Source organism: Pecten maximus, chromosome 5 (genome assembly GCF_902652985.1).
Source record: "Pecten maximus chromosome 5, xPecMax1.1, whole genome shotgun sequence".
Lineage (NCBI taxonomy): Eukaryota > Metazoa > Mollusca > Bivalvia > Pectinida > Pectinidae > Pecten > Pecten maximus.
In genome coordinates this window covers 24,272,774-24,289,370 of record NC_047019.1, presented here as the reverse complement: position 1 = coordinate 24,289,370, position 16,597 = coordinate 24,272,774, and the positions used below count along the sequence as shown (strand labels likewise).

The 16,597-nt window shown below is 39.0% G+C and overlaps 1 protein-coding gene and 1 long non-coding RNA gene across 4 annotated transcripts in view; one reads left to right on the top strand and one right to left on the bottom strand.

Moving 5' to 3' along the window:
- LOC117327608 (tyrosine-protein phosphatase 10D-like) overlaps window positions 1–14,400 on the top strand; it is a 52,870-nt gene extending 38,470 nt beyond the window's left edge. The window contains exons 28-31 of one of the 3 annotated variants that reach the window (XM_033884665.1): window positions 211–346; window positions 1,140–1,245; window positions 1,670–1,706; window positions 12,657–14,400. In XM_033884665.1, the coding sequence (XP_033740556.1) occupies window positions 211–346; window positions 1,140–1,245; window positions 1,670–1,683 (256 nt within the window). In that variant the 3' untranslated portion in view covers window positions 1,684–1,706; window positions 12,657–14,400. Of the gene's footprint in view, window positions 1–210; window positions 347–1,139; window positions 1,246–1,669; window positions 1,707–6,002; window positions 6,015–12,656 lie in introns of all 3 variants that reach the window. The other 2 variants (XM_033884663.1, XM_033884664.1) reach the window with 2 other exon arrangements.
- A 348-nt stretch (window positions 14,401–14,748) lies between these two features.
- LOC117327610 lies at window positions 14,749–15,051 on the bottom strand. Its single transcript, XR_004532702.1, has 2 exons — window positions 15,001–15,051; window positions 14,749–14,965 (listed from the first exon to the last, which is right to left on the bottom strand). It is a non-coding gene; the product is annotated as an uncharacterized LOC117327610 (long non-coding RNA).
- Window positions 15,052–16,597: the final 1,546 nt, after the last annotated feature.

The following is a 16,597-nucleotide window of genomic DNA, read 5'->3' as shown; positions in this document are numbered from 1 at the left end:
TATCAAATTTAGTTAGGCTCGGGGAGGTGATTATTTATTGTGATGTAAAATATTACACTCTTGTGTTCTGTGTACAGTGCTGGTTTGGGGAGGTGATTATTTATTGTGATTTAAAAAATTACACTCTTGTGTTCTGTGTACAGTGCTGGTGTGTGGAGGTGATTATTTATTGTGATATAAAATATTAAACTCTATGCGTTCTGTGTACAGTGCTGGCGTGGGGAGATCTGGGACATATATTGCACTGGACAGACTGCTACAGAACATCAGTGAACATGGGGAGGTGGATATCTTCCAAACGGTAGCCGAGATGAGACGAGAACGTGTTTGGATGGTTCAGACTGAGGTAAGAGTATTCAAATGCTAAATCTTGGGGCCCATGGCTCCATTTTCCTTAATGGACACCAATGAGTTGTATATTTTGTTTATGTGTAACTACGGAAACATGTACCTGCCAGAGTGCCACCGTCATAAAATGGTTGATCCAACACTGAATTGAACCAGTAAAAATTTTCTTCATTTTGGAAAGGAAACAAGAATCCATCTTTACAATGCATGCTATTTCACAAACCCGAGAAACATATCTAAGTGTCCAACTGTCAAGTTAAAAAGTCAGTAAACACAGCCACCATCCTAGTGAATGGGATGGCACCTAGGTGATAGGGTAACGGAGCCTAATAACATGATTATTACTACTCCTTTAAAATGGTTAAGGGTATACTTGATTTGACTTTTGTAAATTGTTGATTGAAGTGAAATGTTGATGTCCATCTTAATTACTAAATTACCAACTTTTCCCTATACATGAAAAAGGCCATCACACAAAAACAACTGTTCCAGGGAACCACTGTAATTTGAATCCAAAAAGACTGACGGTTGACTCCTCACAGATCTGTGACAATGGTGCATACCAGTTGATTTAAAAACATTTTGCTACTTAGCTAGAAAACTGTTCCAGTTGATTTAAAAACATTTTGCTACTTAGCTAGAACACTGTTCCAGTTGATTTAAAAACATTTTGCTACTTAGCTAGAAAACTGATCAACCAACAAATTTGTCCCTAAATTTTCCAGCTTGGTTTGTCGTCTTGTGTGATTTGATATATCTACATTTTACACTAGATAATTTGTCTATTACAGCAACAGTACATCTGCATTCATCAGTGCATACTCTGTGTCGTAGAAGGCCGAGAGGATGAACATCACGTCTACGAAAACGCAGCATTCGCTAATGCAGGTTATGAAGGTAGGTAATAAATTCATGATTGAAATTGTGTTCCTGTTGAACTGTGAGTATATAAATATGACTGAGATGTACATGTAGTGTTGTGAGTATATAAATATGAGTTGTTGTGATAGTATATAAATATGACTTGAGTTGTAGTGTTGTGAATACCTGTAGTTGTTAGTGGTTGTTGTTGATGTGGCTGTAGTTTTTGTTGTGACTCAAGCACGGTCCTTGGTCCTTTCATTATGTAGTCTTGGAGAGGTTGATTGTATTGAATTATGATTTTTATTTAAACAGAGCAAAAATCATTTTATATGAACATGTGATTTTATAGTTATATACAAAATGTCTAATACAGGGAGACATACAGTATGAAGCCCTATTGTTAGGCTTGTTTATTAGGTATTGTGCTCTTGATAATCTGGCTGGTTTTAATCAACAGTCTCGACTGCATAATGGAAGGATTTCCCATTGTTGTGGTATGTATTGATATGCTAGAGAAATCAAAGACATGAAAAATATTCTGTATTGACAAAGATGTGTCCAGAGGGGTATACGTAGTGGACCAAATTTCCAAATAAAGACTTTCTGCCATTACAGTCTTATATATTAACAGTTAATAAAAAAATTGATGCCAAAGTAGTGTTGACCCAATATATATATATACTGTCACATTTCCTAAATACCAGACAAGCTAGTGTTGGTCTAGTATGCTTTTGTATATATTTGTACAGCTGCTATGAATTATATGTGATAAACTAGAACAGTTCTGTGAAGGTGCTGTATACCTGAAGGCGTACCTGATCACTGTTTTACTAAGGCCCAGTAGTTAGTCTAATTTGGTGTTATTTTGTCTGGCATGGTACTTAGTACTCTGTCCGCTGCTGTAGTTTGACCATGCATATACTTCACTGATCTTTATAGACATATTACTTTGGCATTTTACTGTCATTGAATTGACCTTGTATTGACATTTAATTGACCTTGTAATGACAATGAATTGACCTTGTATTTACATTGAATTGACCTTGTAATGACATAGAATTGACCTTGTATTTACAATGAATTGACCTTGTAATGACATAGAATTGACCTTGTAATGACATAGAATTGACCTTGTAATGTCATAGAATTGACCTTGAAATGACATAGAATTGACCTTGTAATGACATAGAATTGACCTTATAATGTCATAGATTTGACCTTGTAATGACATAGAATTGACCTTGTAATGACTTAGAATTGACCTTGTATTGACATAGAATTGACCTTGTAATGTCATTGAATTGACCTTGAAATGACATAGAATTGACCTTGTAATGACATAGAATTGACCTTGTAATGACATAGATTTGACCTTGTAATGACATAGAATTGACCTTGTAATTTCATTGAATTGACCTTGTAATGACATAGATTTGACCTTGTAATGACTTAGAGTTGACCTTGTAATGACATAGAATTGACCTTGTAATTTCATTGAATTGACCTTGTAATGACATAGATTTGACCTTGTAATGACTTAGAGTTGACCTTGTAATGACTTAGAGTTGACCTTGTAATGACCGTGTGCTGATCTTGTACTGACCCTGTGTACAGTTGACACTGTGCTGACATCATATACCGTAGTAGATCATGCTTAAGCTTTGTAGGCACCTCATATTTTTGTACCCAGCTGATAGTATTTGTATTATTCTCAGCCATGTGTGATATCTACACAACTGCATGCTCATTATCAGCCTGTAGACAGCAGTGATTGGTTCAGGACTGGGTATTTGTCCCGAGTAGTCTCCCTTTGTTTTTTCCTCCCCAGAAAAATACTGCATTCTTAAAATGGATGTTTTCTAATCACATTTTGGACCCCTTAAATAGTACACCTGTTAGTAGAATGTTTTCTCTATGACCGTCAACATTGCTATAGCTAATTAATCTCTGTTTAATGCAATGCTATACAATAATGCCTTAATGAAGAGGCTGATATAATGTGTAATACAGAGAAATTAGCTTTCTGGTAAACATGACTAACACAAAAACATACATTCCTCCTATTAAACAAGTTAGCTATGTAGGGTATTGGTCAGTGTATCTTTTTCCTATAAACCAATGCTATGAATGTGCCATCATCTCATTTCATACATTTTCTATCTGTGTGTGCATATATATATATTGTAGGAGTTCCTGCCACAGTTTTGTAACTTTTTTATACATTGTTTATACAGCATAGAGTAACAATGGTTAATGTGTAACCAAATATTGACCATGAAGTGTCTTAGCTGGTGGTCATCTTGTAGACTTCATGGTCTTTAGTCTGGTGAAGATGAGAGTGTAGTCACAGAAATCTTCCACATTTTAGCTGGTATATAAAGCTCTCTCTACATGTACACTTACCAACCTCAAGTGTTTCATGTGTTCTTCTGTCAGTAAGTAGAATGATAACACATACTTACCATAAATGTTTATAAATCTGTAATGTCTGCTACATTTGTCCACACAATGCAACACAATAACACATAAAAACGAAAAAGGAATTACGACTGCCTACAGGCATAGCTGACTGACTCTAGAAGGGTCAGAACACTGGACAAGATTAATTAGCCTACACGAGTATACTCCCACTGGATATTCATCTTCACTTTTAGAACCTTGACAAATAAGTGGAAAGCATCGGTATGTCACTGTTGTTTGGTATTATTTAGCGTCCTATCGATACGATAAGGTCATGTAAAGCCGCTGCCAACCCGAATGGGATCAAGTTATGGATGCCTGATAGTGTCGATTCACTATAATGTCATATCGCGGGCACATTGGCATGTCATATCTCTCCTGGTCCTTTATACTGACACTGGGATGAGTCTGTCATCCCTTTCATTACTGAACAACAAGTACTGTAACAGTTAATGACCTCTGTATGTCACAGCCTCAGGGGACAGAACCCAGTCTTCCCAATAAAGGCAAATTATCAACCTATGGTGGAAACTTAGTAATGTTGAGAGAAGAGATGACTTCAAACTTCAGTAATGTTGAGAGAAGAGATGACTTCAAACTTCAGTAATGTTGAGAGAAGAGATGACTTCAAACTTCAGTAATGTTGAGAGAAGAGATGATTTCAAACTTCAATAATGTTGAGAGAAGAGATGATTTCAAACTTAGTAATGTTGAGAGAAGAGATGATTTCAAACTTCAGTAATGTTGAGAGAAGAAAAGACTCCAAATGTAGTGTTCTGGTATGAAATAGGCAGGTACGATGTTCTTGCAGGGCTCTTGCTTTGGTCCTTACTATATATATAATAATTATCTTTTTTCTTCAAAATGCTGTAAAAAAAACAACATACACCTGGATTTTAGTTCATTCAAAAAGAGGTCTTTCAATTGCATCTTATAATCATTGAAAAGATCAGACTTGATCACTTCCACCAAGGTCAAAATCATCAAAATGAATGAGTGCTAAATAACCAAAGGCTCCCGAGGGTCAATAAGATAATCAGAGATATAAATTTTATGACGAAGCCATGTTTTGATTACTATGAATTTCAAAGAATGACTGATTGATCATGATACACTTACCAATCGGCCTCTTACGTTGAACAATTTGATGAGATTGGAAGTAAATTGGGTTAATTTCCATATACTGTGGTATATAGCTCTTTGCTTGTAACAGTTGAAGAACTTGAAACAAATCAAAAAAATTGTAATTTAAAAATAAATCAATGGAAAATTTACAGATTCAGTTATTTGCAAATTCAATTCCTTAAGATGGCTGCAACTTGGCAGGGAATTAAATTACAATGGTAGCTGCCAGAATTTTTATTTCATTTAGAATTTAGACAAACTAAATTTGAAAAAGATAGGATAATGCAGATTTTATTCAATTTACTTTAAATTATAACTGAAATTGATCACAAAATTTCAGTCAGTCAGAACAAACAGAAATCATTCTTTTTTTAACTGTGTTCAAGCTTCCTGTGAGCAAAACAATGATTTCTGCACTTAAGATAGATTTCCTGAACCCTGAATTTATTTTATGTCTGAAACTCATTGAATTTAAACAAAGCAAACTGTAACTCCAAGATGCTGGAATTTTCTCAAATATTCTAGAAAAGTGACATGATAACAAAACAAGCAACGTATTTTTATGGTATTTTTGGTAACATCAATCTAAGAAGGTCCAATGTTATAGAAAAATCCATAAATACTGGTGAAAGTTTGATACATACTTGTTAGTTTACATGCACATGCCATTTATCAATCTGATTGGCTGATGCTGTGATTGGCTGTGGCTGATGCTGTGATTGGCTGATGCTGTAATTGGCTGTGGTTGATGCTGTGATTGGCTGATGCTTTCTCTTCGGTTTTGCACTTTTAGGTCCTTTTAAAAGTCAACAAAAATTAAGCAGTTTTCCTGTACACTTCCTTCAAGGTCATGATATATTAAGAAATTAATCTTATTCAATTTTTTTTTCTCCTAAATGTTTTTATTATGGTAACTGTTGTAAAGTTCTTGCTTAAGTTAGATTTTAAAATTAGGTTAAGTAATGGTTTATTGAGGATGACTTTAAGTTGTATCAATTAGTGTGATGTTCAGAATGATTTACATATAATTAACATAGGGGGTCATTATCAGATGGGCTAATTACACAAGTCATAATTAACATTAAGGGCTCTGAAATGTAACATATCATTTGATCACAACTAGCTAGGTGTATCTCATATCATCCTCCATTCTATACTTCTGTGACATTCACTACATCGTATCCTGCTAAATTTTATGATTCCAGCTCCTGACAAAGGTGCGTTACTGCTGTTTTGTCTCATCCATTTATATTTAAAAAACATTTTTTCTTCTTTAACCTTTTTGATTTTTGACACCAGTTTGCATGACTTTTTTCCCAGTTGTTTTGAATGTTGTTTTGTTCTGCCATGGAATTGTATGAGAATTAACAATACTTTTGAAATTCATTAGTTGCATACCATTGAAATACTTTGAAATTGCATACTGTCACTTAAAATACTGGCATTTTATTTCTTTCTACTTAATGGCACGAACCTGTATAAATCTTCACATATTTTTCAAAATATATAATGCAAGAAACTCATAGCGTGTACAAGTGAGTAAAAACAGGTTTAAGATTTTGTATTCAGAGTCTATAAATACCATCGGTCTTTGAGAGCTAAGTGAAGGTCCTATAACCTCTCACAGGAGATAGTAGTATAGCTCCCCTGGGGTGGAGTGAATTACATGTAAAATATAATACTCCTATAGTATAGGAGGCGAAACTTATCTACATCCTACCACATGAGGCTTATAATCTCCCCATAGGGACTTGTAGCATAGTCTTGTGTCCTCCCTGTATTGCCCAAAGTACAGTTGGAGGGTGGGGAGGGGGGAAGTAGTTGTAGTGTGGTCCTGTATCCTCCCTGTTTGGCCTGTAGTATAGGGGGTTAGCTGTAGTGTGGTCCTGTATCCTCCCTGTTTGGCCTGTAGTATAGGGGGTTAGCTGTAGTGTGGTCCTGTATCCTCCCTGTTTGGCCTGTAGTATAGGGGGTTAGCTGTAGTGGGGTCCTGTATCCTCCCTGTTTGGCCTGTAGTATAGGGGGTTAGCTGTAGTGTGGTCCTGTATCCTCCCTGTTTGGCCTGTAGTATAGGGGGTTAGCTGTAGTGTGGTCCCGTATCCTCCCTGTTTGGCCTGTAGTATAGGGGGTTAGCTGTAGTGTGGTCCTGTATCCTCCCTGTTTGGTCTGTAGGTATAGGGGGTTAGCTGTAGTGTGGTCCTGTATCCTCCCCTGTTTGGTCTGTAGTATAGGGGGTTAGCTGTAGTGTGGTCCTGTATCCTCCCTGTTTGGCCTGTAGTATAGGGGGTTAGCTGTAGTGTGGTCCTGTATCCTCCCTGTTTGGCCTGTAGTATAGGGGGTTAGCTGTAGTGTGGTCCCGTATCCTCCCTGTTTGACCTGTAGTATAGGGGGTTAGCTGTAGTGTGGTCCCGTATCCTCCCTGTTTGGCCTGTAGTATAGGGGGTTAGCTGTAGTGGGGTCCCGTATACTCCCTGTTTGGTCTGTAGTATAGGGGGTTAGCTGTAGTGTGGTCCTGTATCCTCCCTGTTTGGTCTGTAGTATAGGGGGTTAGCTGTAGTGTGGTCCTGTATCCTCCCTGTTTGGTCTGTAGTATAGGGGGTTAGCTGTAGTGTGGTCCTGTATCCTCCCTGTTTGGCCTGTAGTATAGGGGGTTAGCTGTAGTGTGGTCCTGTATCCTCCCTGTTTGGTCTGTAGTATAGGGGGTTAGCTGTAGTGTGGTCCTGTATCCTCCCTGTTTGGCCTGTAGTATAGGGGGTTAGCTGTAGTGTGGTCCTGTATCCTCCCTGTTTGGTCTGTAGTTAGGGGGTTAGCTGTAGTGTGGTCCTGTATCCTCCCTGTTTGGCCTGTAGTATAGGGGGTTAGCTGTAGTGTGGTCCTGTATCCTCCCTGTTTGGCCTGTAGTATAGGGGGTTAGCTGTAGTGTGGTCCTGTATCCTCCCTGTTTGACCTGTAGTATAGGGGGTTAGCTGTAGTGTGGTCCTGTATCCTCCCTGTTTGGCCTGTAGTATAGGGGTTTAGCTGTACATGTAGTGTGGTCCTGTATCCTCCCTGTTTGACCTGTAGTATAGGGGGTTAGCTGTAGTGTGGTCCTGTATCCTCCCTGTTTGGCCTGTAGTATAGGGGGTTAGCTGTAGTGTGGTCCTGTATCCTCCCTGTTTGGCCTGTAGTATAGGGGGTTAGCTGTAGTGTGGTCCTGTATCCTCACAGTTTTTTTGCCTGTAGTATAGGGGGTTAGCTGTAGTGTGGTCCTGTATCCTCCCTGTTTGGCCTGTAGTATAGGGGGTTAGCTGTAGTGTGGTCCTGTATCCTCCCTGTTTGGCCTGTAGTATAGGGGGTTAGCTGTAGTGTGGTCCTGTATCCTCCCTGTTTGGTCTGTAGTATAGGGGGTTAGCTGTTGTGTGGTCCTGTATCCTCCCTGTTTGGCCTGTAGTATAGGGGGTTAGCTGTAGTGTGGTCCTGTATCCTCCCTGTTTGGCCTGTAGTATAGGGGGTTAGCTGTAGTGTGGTCCTGTATCCTCCCTGTTTGGCCTGTAGTATAGGGGGTTAGCTGTAGTGTGGTCCTGTATCCTCCCTGTTTGGTCTGTAGTATAGGGGGTTAGCTGTAGTGCGGTCCTGTATCCTCCCTGTTTGGCCTGTAGTATAGGGGGTTAGCTGTAGTGTGGTCCTGTATCCTCCCTGTTTGGCCTGTAGTATAGGGGGTTAGCTGTAGTGTGGTCCTGTATCCTCCCTGTTTGGCCTGTAGTATAGGGGGTTAGCTGTAGTGTGGTACTGTATACTCACAGTTTGGCCTGTAGTATAGGGGGTTAGCTGTAGTGTGGTCCTGTATCCTCCCTGTTTGGCCTGTAGTATAGGGGGTTAGCTGTAGTGTGGTCCTGTATCCTCCCTGTTTGACCTGTAGTATAGGGGGTTAGCTGTAGTGTGGTCCTGTATCCTCCCTGTTTGGCCTGTAGTATAGGGGGTTAGCTGTAGTGTGGTCCTGTATCCTCCCTGTTTGGCCTGTAGTATAGTGGGTTAGCTGTAGTGTGGTCCTGTATCCTCCCTGTTTGGCCTGTAGTATAGGGGGTTAGCTGTAGTGTGGTCCTGTATCCTCCCTGTTTGGTCTGTAGTATACGGGGTTAGCTGTAGTGTGGTCCTGTATCCTCACAGTTTGGCCTGTAGTATAGGGAGTTAGCTGTAGTGTGGTCCTGTATCCTCACAGTTTGGCCTGTAGTATAGGGGGTTAGCTGTAGTGTTGTCCTGTAGCCTCCCTGTTTGGTCTGTAGTATAGGGGGTTAGCTGTAGTGTGGTCCTGTATACTCCCTGTTTGGTCTGTAGTATAGGGGGTTAGCTGTAGTGTGGTACTGTATACTCCCTGTTTGGCCTGTAGTATAGGGGGTCAGCTGTAGTGTGGTCCTGTATCCTCCCTGTTTTGCCTGTAGTATAGTGGGTTAGCTGTAGTGTGGTCCCGTATACTCCCTGTTTGGCCTGTAGTATAGGGGGTTAGCTGTAGTGTGGTCCTGTATACTCCCTGTTTGGTCTGTAGTATAGGGGGTTAGCTGTAGTGTGGTCCTGTATCCTCCCTGTTTGGCCTGTAGTATAGGGGGTAAGCTGTAGTGTGGTCCTGTATCCTCCCTGTTTGGCCTGTAGTATAGGGGGTTAGCTGTAGTGTGGTCCTGTATCCTCCCTGTTTGGCCTGTAGTATAGGGGGTTAGCTGTAGTGTGGTCCTGTATCCTCCCTGTTTGGCCAGTAGTATAGGGAGTAAGCTGTAGTGTGGTCCTGTATCCTCCCTGTTTGGCCCAAAGTACAGTTGGAGGGTGGGGAGGGGGGAAGTAGTTGTAGTGTGGTCCTGTATCCTCCCTGTTTGGCCTGTAGTATAGGGGGTTAGCTGTAGTGTGGTCCTGTATCCTCCCTGTTTGGCCTGTAGTATAGGGGGTTAGCTGTAGTGTGGTCCTGTATCCTCCCTGTTTGGCCTGTAGTATAGGGGGTTAGCTGCAGTGTGGTCCTGTATCCTCCCTGTTTGGTCTCTAGTATAGGGGGTTAGCTTTAGTGTGGTCCTGTATCCTCACAGTTTTGCCTGTAGTATAGGGGGTTAGCTGTAGTGTGGTCCTGTATCCTCACAGTTTGGCCTGTAGTATAGGGGGTTAGCTGTAGTGTGGTCCTGTATCCTCCCTGTTTGGCCTGTAGTATAGGGGGTTAGCTGTAGTGTGGTCCTGTATCCTCCCTGTTTGGCCTGTAGTATAGGGGGTTAGCTGTAGTGTGGTCCTGTATCCTCCCTGTTTGGCCTGTAGTATAGGGGGTTAGCTGTAGTGTGGTCATGTATCTCCCTGTTTGGCCTGTAGTATAGGGGGTTAGCTGTAGTGTGGTCCTGTATCCTCCCTGTTTGGCCTGTAGTATAGGGGGTTAGCTGTAGTGTGGTCCTGTATCCTCCCTGTTTGGTCTGTAGTATAGGGGGTTAGCTGTAGTGCGGTCCTGTATCCTCCCTGTTTGGCCTGTAGTATAGGGGGTTAGCTGTAGTGCGGTCCTGTATCCTCCCTGTTTGGCCTGTAGTATAGGGGGTTAGCTGTAGTGTGGTCCTGTATCCTCCCTGTTTGGCCTGTAGTATAGGGGGTTAGCTGTAGTGTGGTCCTGTATCCTCACAGTTTGGCCTGTAGTATAGGGGGTTAGCTGTAGTGTGGTCCCGTATCCTCCCTGTTTGGCCTGTAGTATAGGGGGTTAGCTGTAGTGTGGTCCCGTATCCTCCCTGTTTGACCTGTAGTATAGTGGGTTAGCTGTAGTGTGGTCCTGTATCCTCCCTGTTTGGCCTGTAGTATAGGGGGTTAGCTGTAGTGTGGTCCTGTATCCTCCCTGTTTGGCCTGTAGTATAGTGGGTTAGCTGTAGTGTGGTCCTGTATCCTCCCTGTTTGGCCTGTAGTATAGGGGGTTAGCTGTAGTGTGGTCCTGTATCCTCCCTGTTTGGCCTGTAGTATAGGGGGTTAGCTGTAGTGTGGTACTGTATACTCCCTGTTTGGCCTGTAGTATAGGGGGTTAGCTGTAGTGTGGTCCTGTATCCTCCCTGTTTGGCCTGTAGTATAGGGGGTTAGCTGTAGTGTGGTCCCGTATACTCCCTGTTTGGCCTGTAGTATAGGGGGTTAGCTGTAGTGTGGTCCCGTATACTCCCTGTTTGGTCTGTAGTATAGGGGGTTAGCTGTAGTGTGGTCCTGTATCCTCCCTGTTTGGCCTGTAGTATAGGGGGTAAGCTGTAGTGTGGTCCTGTATCCTCCCTGTTTGGCCTGTAGTATAGGGGGTTAGCTGTAGTGTGGTCCTGTATCCTCCCTGTTTGGTCTGTAGTATAGGGGGTAAGCTGTAGTGTGGTCCTGTATCCTCCCTGTTTGGCCTGTAGTATAGGGGGTTAGCTGTACATGTAGTGTGGTCCTGTATCCTCCCTGTTTGGTCTGTAGTATAGGGGGTTAGCTGTAGTGTGGTCCTGTATCCTCCCTGTTTGGCCTGTAGTATAGGGGGTTAGCTGTACATGTAGTGTGGTCCTATATCCTCCCTGTTTGGCCTGTAGTATAGGGGGTTAGCTGCAGTGTGGTCCTGTATACTCCCTGTTTGGTCTGTAGTATAGGGGGTTAGCTGTAGTGTGGTCCTATATATCCCCCTTTGATCAGAATTAAGGATAATATAATCATGTTGTACTTCCTTGGTCATGAAAGCTGTAATACAAAAGATAAAAAAAATATGGTGATTAAAAATCTGTATATACAGGATTTACTTGAAAACACAACTTTATATGCATGATTATTGATTTCAGTCCATTAAGAATGATGTTTTGCATTCATACAAACTTGATAATTCTGATTTTGATTTCTAGCCTGATGAGATCAAGTACATTTTGCATGACTTTTGTAATTATATCTAATACTTTTCTTTAAGATTAACAGTCTGATGATTCCTGGATTGTAGCTTGTTCAAGTGGACCAAAAATTATTATTTAAATTGATATGAACATCATTGATGAGAATTCAAGAGTGTATATTTTAGAAGATATAAAGATGACTTACATGACATCCATGGCAATTCAATGGGTTATTTAACCATCAGCGTCCTATCCTACCACTGAATCTGACATGTTGGGACATGCAGTTTTGATAGATAAATGACTCGGATCATATGTTTTATGTCCCTTCCATTGGGACATTATGTACTAGTATTTCTAATGTCTGTCCCGTCCTATATCAATGTCATCACCTACGACAACACCTCCAATGAGTTTAAATCTCGGGTCACCATTATTACTATTTACAGGGAGTTGGCCAACAATATTGCTAATTTGCATGGGAGTAAAGGTATTCTTGTGTTACAGACCTTCTCCTTTACTAAACAGACATTGTCTGTCACCTACGACAACCCCTCCAGTGAGTTTAAATCTCGGGTCACCATTTTTACTATTTACAGGGAGTTGGCCAACAATATTGCTAATTTGCATGGGAGTAAAGGTATTCTTGTGTTACAGACCTTCTCCTTTACTAAACAGACATTGTCTGCATGTTGTTTATAATTGAAACTGTTTACTGGGACTTAATTTGTTGAACTAAAGAAAGAGCGGCAGCTATAGGCCTTGAGTCTCAACACCAATAATCCTTACGTTCATTAATAACAGCACAATTTTTATCAACAGTGAATTAGTGTATGGCATGTGTCATCCTTAAGGTGTAAATCTACCTAGTTTTAAAAGGGGATAAAAGAGTAACAAAGTCATTTAATTGTCAACTTGAGACACTAGGATTTATTTGTGTAATTTTGAGTTTTACTGTGTTTTGTGTGCTTAACATGCTCTGCCTTATAGAACCGTTGTCATTCCATATGTGTAACTAATTAACTTTGTATGTTTCTGTTACAGATGATGAAGGTATCAATGTAGAAGTGCCATGAGTCCTTACTAGATCACAACAGACCTAAAGATTAGGAAGAAGGAAAAAACGAGATTAAAGTGATTTGTCACACGACACACAATGTCATCCTGGTGAAGGAAAACACACAACAAGGGAACCCAATGCGGTGCCTCACTTTGTACATGGCAAGCTTTTGATATCATGTCTTGTAAACTGCTTATGGCATTTCATATGAGTCTGTTATAAAGGTACATTTTTAGTGTGTATTAATTTAGTCAGTACTGGGATTGTGCAAAGCTCTGTACTGTTGAGATACAGGTAAAGTATCAGTATTATAGGTCTACTGATGACCCAGGGCATTAACTGTCATTGTTATTTCTGTCTCACCTCAGACACTACAGACTCCATTTCTTACATTGTGGTAAATCAAGGGAGATAATTTTCACGTCATGTTGCCTTCACAGTTCATCTACCAGTGCCTATAAATTTATTCATATTTATTGTGCCTTATTTTTCAAGGTATTGCGATCATACATTGTTAAACATTCCAGACTGTTTAATTTTAAAACTGTTTTAGTATACACATATGTATTTTTTTGTGGAAACATCTTATACTCTGGGTACACCAACGTTCCTACATATGGATCAAATATACTTGGAAATCAGCCAATCCCTTTAATGTTAACATACCCACACGGGTACAATCATGACCATGATTCTTTAAAGTAGGAATGTAGCATGTCCTGTTTGCCAAGGGAGATAACTTTTTGTATTTAACCAAGGGAGATAACATGTCGGTTATCAGGGGAGGTAACTTGTGTTTACCAGGAGGGTTAACAGGAGTTTTCTGGGCAGATAAATTGGTTCATAGTTTTGAGCTTTATTTGTACATGTCTTTGTTACAAAACATTATCATTTAGTTGTGATGGGGTAAGAAGTATTTTTGAATTATTGAAAAAATCTTTGATATAAGTGTTCCAACTGTTATTGCAGTATGAGGCTTTTTGGGGCCACAACACTTCATGTACTGCATCTGATGTGATTTGAAATCTTATTTTCAATATTACACAATGTTAATTTGAGGAGAAATGATTTTATGACAAATTCATTTGCAATGAGATGGTATCCGATCCACGACTCTCATTTAAAATATCCAATCCATTTTGTAGTATTGTCACTTTAGGTGTTGAAGGGGGAACTACTGACATTATCAAATTTCAATATCAATTGTTTGTGTTCAGTTTTTTTCTGATGAATTTTTAGATATAATTTTCAAGCCAGCATTTCACCATGTTATTTTTAGATTGAAAACATGACACACTGGTTTTTGCTGTTCCTGCTTGTTGAATTACTTGAGGCAGACAAAGTAATATTGATGTGTGTGATATGTTGGTAACAGAGGAAGCTATGGCTGTACATCACATTACATGTTTGTCATTGATGTGTGGTGCTAGTGATGACTAGATATCCTGATGTAGCTCTCGGGTAGGTTTTGTTACACTGGAGGGTATAATATTTCATATCTCACAAGCTATACCTTGGTTATATTGAATACTGTAAATCTAGTATTCATATCATATGTACATATACACTTACAAGTCTCAGGACCTGTCCCTAAGAGATTAGTCACTGTAAGTTCAGATGTGTGTTACGGTCAGTCATGCAAGACTTTAGGAGTCCATGCAATCAAATATTTTCACCTGTTTTTTTTATTTGTGTGTTTTCTTCACATTATCTTACATATAACTTCAGAAAAGACATGATCTTTTACTTGTTATCTAAACTGATCAAAATTTTAAACCTTCATACATATATATAAATACATACATTTAATAGATACAAAATGAATGCAGGTCTGACCTTTTTATACCTTTACCATTACCCTACTACAGATCTGACCTTTACCATTACCCTACTACAGATCTGACCTTTACCATTTCCCTACTACAGATCTGACCTTTACCATTACCCTACTACAGATCTGACCTTTACCATTACCCTACTACAGATCTGACCTTTACCATTTCCCTACTACAGATCTGACCTTTACCATTTCCCTACTACAGATCTGACCTTTACAATTACCCTACTTCAGATCTGACCTTTACCATTACCCTACTACAGATCTGACCTTTACCATTACCCTACTACAGATCTGACCTTTACCATTCCTCCACTACTGATCTGACCTTTCTTTTTACAGATGCAGATCTGACCTTTGACATCATTCCCCTACATAGATCTGACCTTGAATTGACATCATTCCCCTATATAGATCTGACCTTGAATTGACATCATTCCCCTATATAGATCTGACCTTGAATTGACATCATTCCCCTATATAGATATGACCTTTCACCTTATTCTCCTACCTTTATGCGTTACCTTTGTCATTCTGTTACGTTCAATATCAATTTTACAGATTTGACCTTTGACATCAGTATCTACCTTCTCACTGTTATGGCTGTAAACCACCATTATTGTAAAATCTGTATTTATACCTAATGTACTAGATTCATCAGTATTGACAGAGATGACGACATTTTGTTGTTCTGTATCATTTTTATGGTTCACATAGTAAATGTGTTGCAATCAAAGCTCCGCTTAAGGGAAATTATTTATTACTGTGATGTACCAATGTATACCTCACTGAAAAGACTTAAGGCTATCACATGTACAATGTTCACTGCAAATAATATATATTTTAGTCAAGTTTATTTACCACCAACTTAATATTTCTACTAATATACTAGTATCATATCTAATCATTCAAACCTCAATAACTGACACTAACTTTTATTATATGACTTGATCAAAACAACATTTTTTTCATTTATTATTAGTCTATACATATCTACATAAAATTAATTTGAAATAATGCTTTTACTTGAATTATTGTATTTTTATATAATTCTGTAATTGTTTGGTTTCTTAATAAATTCTGAAAATAATGATATGGTTTCTTGAAAGATGAGGTTGTGAAAATTGATGATTTCAATAGTAATTCCAAATGAATTAAAAAACAAACTTTGTTGAAGTAAAAGTCTTAAAACAAAATATTAAAAAAGAATATCAAATTAACTTAAAGGTACAAATCATATCAGAACACCATTGTGGAACAGTCATTGCATGATCTGTCATTGTACTGTTTACGATGTATTTACTTGTCATATTTTTATAATGTCTTGCCATTCCTTCGCTGCAGAAAGCAGTTTGTAATTTTGTAAAGAGTTTACCCTCAGCAGATTGCTAAAGGTTGTATTTATTTTAGTTAGATGTGTGATCATTACAATTTTATATGTTTCATTTGATCAGCTTAAGATACAGAATGTATAATTTTATATTCATATTTGTTGTAAATAGGTATACGTATTGTTAAAAGTGTAATTTTTGTACCAGGGAGAGTTGTGTGATGTATGATTCTGTGTATTATATACATATACCTTGGCTATAAGTGCCCCATTGGTTGTAAAGCATCTATTGTGCTGACCCAGGGCTTAAGGCCATTGAGATTGTCTGCATTTCCTTATAACCTTTTAATGCTTTTCTACCAGGAATGTGTAGTAAGTATTGGTAAGTTATTGTCTATTACTGAAATAAACTTACTAGTTAGTGAAACACTTTCAATCATTTACCTAATATCAAAATATTAAAAAATATCAAAAATCTACGACATTGGCCCACTAACCAAATACTAGGTACTGCAGTTATCTCCCTTACTAAGACTCCACGCAGGGCCAACAAGTGTGTTTAATATAAGTTGTTTCACATTTATTGTTTAATATATAAAGTTTACAAAAGTCACTAGATACAATATCAAATTATAACAAGCAATTGTAAAACCTTAATAAACTTACTATTTATCACTCAGAGGACCATTACACTTTTGACAATATTTCAACGTGATAGCTATTTATTCAGTGCCAAACTGAGTTGGCGATATCAAATG